Source organism: Hydractinia symbiolongicarpus, chromosome 8 (genome assembly GCF_029227915.1).
Source record: "Hydractinia symbiolongicarpus strain clone_291-10 chromosome 8, HSymV2.1, whole genome shotgun sequence".
Taxonomy (NCBI): Eukaryota; Metazoa; Cnidaria; class Hydrozoa; order Anthoathecata; family Hydractiniidae; genus Hydractinia; species Hydractinia symbiolongicarpus.
In genome coordinates, this window is record NC_079882.1 from 19,865,284 (window position 1) to 19,873,112 (window position 7,829).

A 7,829-nucleotide genomic window follows, 5' to 3' on the forward strand; every position below is an offset into this window, starting at 1 on the left:
ATTTTGGCCTAAAATGACATTTAGGTGACAAAAATCAACATTATGATGTCACCATTATGTTCAGCATACTTTTTTTGTTAACTGTGCCAAATTTTGTCAAAAACAAATACCAATTTTGGCCTGAAACGTCATTTAGTTTAAATCTGTGACGTTGCAATTGACCATTTGGGACAGGGTTAGTTAGTTAGTTAGTCAGTTATCTATCCTGCTCTCAGAGGAACGTGAAATCCCAGGGTCGATTTTTTCTCAAAAAATGCTCCAAAAAAAACACGACGGTTTTAAGGAATTTCCAAGCCTTCGGGCGCGGAAATTTAATAAACACTGATGAGTTTCATTTTCTCTGACGTCATAAACATTTACAAAGATTTGACTAAAGTAAAACTTTCGTTTTATCCCCAAAATGAAACTTCATGTAATGGCTACCATTATGTATTAACATCAGTCTAATGAATTGTTTTTGTTTTGTCAAAAATAAAACAAATTAGACATGCTTTTTTGGCTAACTTCACAGGAGGATGAACACATACACATTGCAGACACACAGTATCAGTATATAGATTTATATGCCTTGCATTCTTTTTTTTAGGCATTTAAATAATTTGAAGTTTAAATTGTCCACTAAACCACTTACCAAAAAAGATGATATCTAGCAAATGTTAAAAAGGTTACCAAGAAAGAAGAAACTAACGGTTACCAAATTATTTGTGTCTCTTTAAAATTTGAATATCTTGATTAATCGGAATCACTGACTAAGATTTCCTTTCTTTACACATGCTTCTTACATTATTTTTTTACCATTATTAATTGGCTCTAAAGAACTCAATTGTTCTCACGTTTTAGGTGCATACAAAAAGATGAGTTGGGAAGGATTTATTAGTGACAAACTAAAAGCAAGACAGGTTTGTTTTTACGTTTTTTATAGTAAGGTCATCTATATTTAAAAATATAGATATCACCACATTTTTGGTTAACCTTGGATAAAATATCTTGTAAGTAAAAACTATTGATTTTCCCTTTCTTGTGGTCCATGGGTGAGGAAACTAGGCAAAGCAAAGAAAAAAACAAAAGTGCCAATCGAAGCTTAATACATATGTCACCCCTTCCTCTATTACACTATTTGTAGAGACAGTTTCACCACATTTGAATTGTATGCTATCAAAATATGCTAAGTAAACTTCAGTATGAAAGTTTTGTATCAAAATATTTTATTTCTAATGATTTTACAAAAAACATTGTGTCGCATTTAGTTGCATTGAATTTTGATAGGTAGCAGGTAGGAAATACCTGACTGATAGCCTTATGGTAGAGCGTTTGCTTCCAGTGCAAGAGGTCTTGGTTTCAAACCCCGGCCGAGTTATGTTAGAGACTATAAAAGTGTGAATCTATCCTTACTGCTTACTGCTCACCAAGAGAATAGGATTAATATCTAGTGATTGCTGTGCTTGCATGACTTTCGTAACTCAAATGGAAGCTTTAAATTTGCTACGACCCTCTTCAGGATAGCAGGAAGAGGCTGTCCTGGGTAAATAATTTCAATAATAATCCAAATTTTAACTATAATTCAAGATAACCCTCCAAATTGATGAGCAGCACTGCCAAGGCCTGATCAGAAGATATATATGCAAGACACATGTCCTCATACACATATTTATACACAAGTGATTTGCAGCTCCCATAAGACTTTTTTTAATAACATTCATTACAACTTGTGCAACATAATTCTATCACTTATTTACCAGCCAGTTTATTTTTCATAATTATTCTGCAAGATAATCAGAGTTCTTAAAACATTTTTTCTTTTGCTTTTAAATTCCAATCTGGTTTATATTTTCCCATTCTATGATTTAGTATATTACCTCAATTTGTTTCTAAACCAGTATGATAAGTGTCTTTTTTAAAGTATTATTGGTATGTATTTCACAATATAGTACCCATGTCATTGTCAATGAAAATAAACAAATGATACAAAATTATTATTTAATATATATTGGTCTACATAGTGATTTTCTGGGTAACTTTGTAATAAAAAAACAAATCTAATTACCAGCTATTTTGTATAAAATAATAGAATTAATTAACACTAGTTTGTTGTTGAGTATAAGCAGTAAATCACAGACATGTCATATCTTTCAACAATTTATTGATGTTTCATTTTTTTGGCATGTTCAACAGAGTTGTATGTTTTCAGTTACAACTTTTGACTTTATATAAAGTTGCTGAAGGTGTTAATAAAACTATTGTTTCCATCAATGTCTGTATAATTAATGTGATCTGGTTGGACATTTTTTTATTCACTTTGATCCTCTGATGATCTCCTTAACTAATAGATGACCAAAAATACTTTTGATTATTGGCCTTTTGTAGCTTTCGCAATGCATCTAGAATAAACTTGCTTGTTCAACACATAATAATATTTAAATTGTTTTATTGCAATGCATGAACAGTTAAGATAAGGCAATATTTTTTAAGGCAGTTACCATGTTTGGTTTGTTCATTTTTTATGTTGCCCTAGTAAATCTCCTCTTATAATAGAAAGACAGTAAGAACCAGATGCTTTTTGTGCTAACAGGCCTGTGCAAATGTAAACACAAATAGTTTTAGAAAGGGTGAAATGCAGTTTATGTACAAACATATCGAAATTTACCCTTTTAATTGTAAATGACTTCTAAGATTTGTTAAGCTGTTTTCCAATTTTTAAAAGAAAAATCAGTGTGAAGCAATTTATTTTAGGTGTGTAAATTTTAAAAATAATTCATTTATTTCGTCTATTTTGTACCTGAATTTCACAAGTTAGTTGTTTGAGAACATAAAATCTTATTAGAGTTTTTTTATCTTTACCAACTTTAACTTTGTTTTTATTCTCTGATTGTGTTCAACTTCCTCCATATTTTTTCCCAATTTTCTTTCTAGTATTTACATAAAACAGAAGCAAAAAAAGATTTGGCCACTGTTCTAAAGAATCATCCAGATCTTCATCCAGAGGAAGATATTTATGGTGAGTGTTTGTTATAGTAATGTGGATTTGTACATCCTTTAAAGCAGTATAAAAGGTTGTCCCTGTAAAGTTATTCTGTTTTTTCAAGAATCATTTGTACACCTTAAAGTTGGGAACAAATTAAAAATAAATTAGCGTGTTTCGACAACATTGCTAAAGTTAAAGTTAGGGCTAAAACCCTAACTGAAATTGTTAGTGCGATTTTATAGCTTTCAAGGAAACTTTAAGCATAAAATTTCAGTTTACGTTTCTGGCATAGTGCTAAATGTATTTGTAAAAATAGTCATTATTTTAGGCAGTTATGCGAAATAAATTAGTGCCATTTTTACTCAAGTCCACACTAAAATTTTTGCATGCATTTATTCTTGCTCTTTTTGATAGCCTTAAGGTAACTCGCATCACGCTCAAAAAACAACACTAGATTTTTAAGAACTCTGGAGATCCTATATGCTCTGGAAATGGATTTGCATTTCACAAGCGCTAATTCTTGCAGTCATTGTCATTTAATAATATAGATATTAACATGTCATGAATAAGAGAGTCTATTCTAGGCTACGTTTCAACAGCTACAGCTCTCAACCTTGTCAAAATGTAGGCTAGAATAAAGATCTGTTTGTTCAACAGTGTATAAAAAGAGAAGAAAAAAGAAGTCAATCTTTATGCTTTGTAAAATTGATTATGTATTTGTACTTGGAAGTCATCAAAAGTAAACTTTAAAGTGTGAAAAATGCTTGCACATAAAATTATAGATTTCTTTAACCCAAAATTTATAATGTTTTTTTTATACACAGTGTCTCTTTTCTTAAATATTAGTAAAAGCTTTGATTTGTTTTTGAATTATCACAATTTATTTAACTAGTTTTATAAAACACCCCGAATTACGTCAAAATTTATTTAAGAAAATGTTGACAAGTTTAAATTTTTCCCACAAACTCCATAGTGTTTTTAATACTATTTATTGGCCATATTCACCCCTTTTAATAAACCTAAAATATGTTTTGTTTATAGTTCAAAATGATGGAACAACAAAAACATATATTTCCTTAAAAGGAACAATACCAGTTAATTATAAAGGTATGTAGTTATATATAAATATATAATGTATATAAAAAAAATTGTGTCTGACAAATAGGGAAAAATGTTTTTCTACAGTGCTATAACCTTATTTTACCCAATAAAAAATTGTAGGTGCTATTTACAATATACCAATTCAAATATGGGTTCTAACTGGACACCCATTTACTGCACCACTTGTGTATGTGAGACCAACAAGCACGATGGTGATCAAGCCGAGCAAGCATGTTGATCAAGCTGGTCGTGTGTATATGCCATTTTTGACAGAGTGGAGAAGTGTATGTGCCTATTTAAATTATTCGTTGAGATATCTGTATTTTTCTACGAAAGTGTAATTTCATAAATAGAGTTCGCCAAAGTCGGAGATATTCTGGCTTCCTAAATTTTCCGATTTCTGAATTCCCTGGTTTTATTTTAGTCAATGACGTCATTCACTACATAGCTCACTCACTCACTCACTCACTAGCTCACTCACTCACTCACTAGCTCACTCACTCACTCACTCACTAGCTCACTCACTCACTATCTCACTCACTCACTCACTCACTCACTCACTCACTCACTCACTCACTCACTCACTCACTCACTCACTCACTCACTCACTCACTCACTCACTCACTCACTCACTCACTCACTCACTCACTCACTCACTCACTCACTCACTCACTCACTCACTCACTCACTAGCTCACTCACTCACTAGCTCACTCACTCACTAGCTCACTCAGACGTATGTATGACTTGCAGTCTTTAAAATGTTTTGCCATTTCGCCTGATCTTGAGAATACCAGTGTCTACAACAAACAAAAAGGCTGCACTGAAAATTTGCATTTACTGATATTCTTGAATCAGCCATAATGCAATCAGATTATTGATACTAATTAGTCATATACATTTTAAACTTATGTAGTTTTTTTTCATGATATTTCACTTCACATCAAGTTCGACATTTTTAAGGTATCAACATCTATTTTCAAGACATAACTAAACAATTCACAACCTAAATTATTATAACTTTTGTATATAGTTCAATCGATACTAAAAGGCTAAATTACATTCTGTTAGCCATTACCTTCCCCTTACTTATTCTCTACTTTTTAGCCTAAATCTGACACAATGGGAATGATTTCAATGCTTCAATTGATATTCAGTCAAGAATGCCCAGTTTACGCAAAGCCACCATCTGGTCCTACAACCAGACCACCTCCACCGCAAGTGAGACCGCATCAACCAGGCTATCCTGGACATCAGCAAGGACCAGGTTATCCTACACAGCAAGGGGGCATGCCCATGCCAGGAATGCCATCTAGTTATGGAGGGTATCCAGGTCAGCAAAACTATCCAACACACCAACCGACTGCTGGAGTGGCTCCATACCCCACGAGTCAAGCACAATCTCCTTACCCGTCCGTAAGTGCCTACCAGCCACCACAGCGGCCTGCTCCTCCTACAAATAAACTTCCTGAAAGGCAAGGGAGTGTCATTGCAGAGGAGCATCTACGAGCTTCTTTGCTGTCGACAGCAGAAGACAAACTAAAGAGACGAGTAAAGGAGGTTTTCCAAATGGGAAAGGTTAGCAGCGTCCTATATGTGATCAGTTTCTATTCAAATTCTTCTTCGGGGAAAAAGTTTTTTTCAGGAAATTTAAGGACCCTCTTGTTGTTAGTTAATGAATGAAGCCAATTTTTCTGTGATCTTTTTTTATATTTTAGATCGAGTTAAATGGCCTGCAGCAAACACAAATTGAGTTGGAGAAAGGCAACCAAGAACTAAATGATATGGTTAGAAAAATGAACGACGAAAAAGTTAGTAATATTACATGTCAAATCTCCCCCAAAACGTTGCCCCGCTCTATTGTTGTCATAAATCAATCGATTTACTATTTGAAGTATTATGTACTGGGGAAATATAAAAAGGAACTCGTTTATTCAAATCAGGAAGAAGAAAAAAAAAACCTTGACAAGTCGACAAAAAGTTTTGGATAAGCAAAAACTGGCAAAAATATTTTTATATAACTAAAATTAAAACCGTAAACAATTCTGCAAAGCTGGAGAATTAACAAAGTTAAAAAAGCTGGGAAAGTCTTATTTGGGTTGAAGGAGCAATTTTTACTGATTTTGGAGGGAATTTGCTTGCTACATTTATTAGAGGCTAGAAAACCTTATCTTTTTCAAGCCTAAGAAGCTGTTTTAAAACGATAAATTGAAGTAAAAAAAGTGTTTTCTTACTGTAGGCAAACCTGGCTTCGAATATTTCGTTGTTAACTCAAAAGAATAAAGAGATGGAAGAAGCGTTACGAAAACTGGAGAGCGATTCCGAAAATATGGACATCGATGAAGCTGTAGTTACCACTGCACCGCTGTTCAACCAGTAAGTTTTATTATTGTGGTATGATTAGTAGTAGTAATCACATGGTGCAGGGTGCAATTGGCAATGACTATTTGATGAGCAGTTTGTACATCCCAGGACAAGCTTGTTCCACCGTTTCACGTCTAATCAGCTGGGTTAGTGCAGGATTTAAGCCACGAACCTCTCGATTCGAAGTTGATAGAAATGAAAACTCGACTGTTTTTTTAAATTGATTCAGAACTAAGTTTTTTTTTTGTTTTTTTTGCAGCTAAATGATTTAAAATTGAGTTACGTCTGGTTTGAGCCGCTTTCCTTATTTTTTAGAATTTTAAATCTGTTTGCTGAAGAGAATGCAGTTGAAGATGCGATATATTATTTAAGCGATGCTTTGCGAAGAGAAGTGATCGAATTGGAAGTCTTCTTAAAGGTATGAAAATAGAACTTCCTTTGAATTTCTGCCATGGACAAATGTAGTTGACAATTGTATATCGCAAAAACATTTTTCTCCGTAAGACGGGCACTTCCACGGGCCCTTTCAACTAGTATTAATTTAATTCTCAAATATCCATATCGAAAAGGTAAGCGTCGAGGCCTTGACTTTATTATTTCCGCCGCAGGATTATCATTTCAACCTTACAAATAAAATTAGGTTTACTGGAGAGGCGACATTATTTTTTCGAAACATCGAAATTGGATTAGTATTATTTTCAACGAAAAAATTTAATTAAATTTTTCAAGAAAGTCCCAGAATTACGATGCGTGTCACGAATAAAAATGTGAATAAATTTAAACAGATCTAATTTTATGCAAATGAAAAACGCAACTTTTTAACTTTTATTTGAAATTCTAACTTGGATGAATTCAAATTTGTTACAAAATGCTATTTACACGGCATGTGATAAAAGTATTGGGGAACGTAAATATGGACTCGATAGAGATTACAGCAAATCTACATGCAGGATTCTTAAAGGCGGCTAGATTATTTTTTGAAACCGTGCCTTTTTTTCCTGTAGAATTCCTGGACAATCTATAGCTGATTCCAATGCTCAAGACCTTTTTTATGTCGTAAGTTACGCTGAGTATTTTCTGGACTTTCTCTTTTTAGACTGTGCGCACGTTATCGAGAAAACAATTTATGCTTCGTGCAACACTACAGAAAGCCAGGGCTACAGCAGGTCTACCTAGCAATGCGATTGGCCATTGATAAGAGAATAAACAAGAAACTGCAAGAGTTACGCGCAATAGCCGATATTTTATCATACTTGTACTTATAAATTAAATAACACATGTAGAACGCAAAACATAATTTGATTTGTTTTATTTGACTATCCTGCTCGTCAATTTTGGAAACAGAATGTGAGATTTTGACGTCCACTGGTTACATAGTCTTCAACATTCGCACACATGTACTC

The 7,829-nt window shown here is 33.4% G+C and overlaps 1 protein-coding gene across 2 annotated transcripts; it reads left to right on the forward strand.

Moving 5' to 3' along the window:
* Positions 1-542: 542 nt before the first annotated feature.
* LOC130654093 (tumor susceptibility gene 101 protein-like) lies at positions 543-7,723 on the forward strand. Of its 2 annotated transcripts, none has more exons than XM_057456622.1 (10): positions 543-689; positions 841-899; positions 2,911-2,995; positions 4,004-4,069; positions 4,184-4,347; positions 5,170-5,640; positions 5,781-5,873; positions 6,302-6,438; positions 6,742-6,844; positions 7,431-7,544. In XM_057456622.1, the coding sequence occupies exons 2-10, from the start codon at positions 855-857 to the stop codon at positions 7,452-7,454; spliced, it is 1,188 nt and encodes a 395-aa protein (XP_057312605.1). In that variant the 5' UTR covers positions 543-689; positions 841-854; the 3' UTR covers positions 7,455-7,544. The 2 variants fall into 2 exon arrangements, with proteins under 2 accessions (XP_057312605.1, XP_057312604.1); XM_057456621.1 differs by having other exon boundaries at positions 544-689; positions 7,523-7,723.
* The last annotated feature ends 106 nt before the right edge of the window (positions 7,724-7,829 follow it).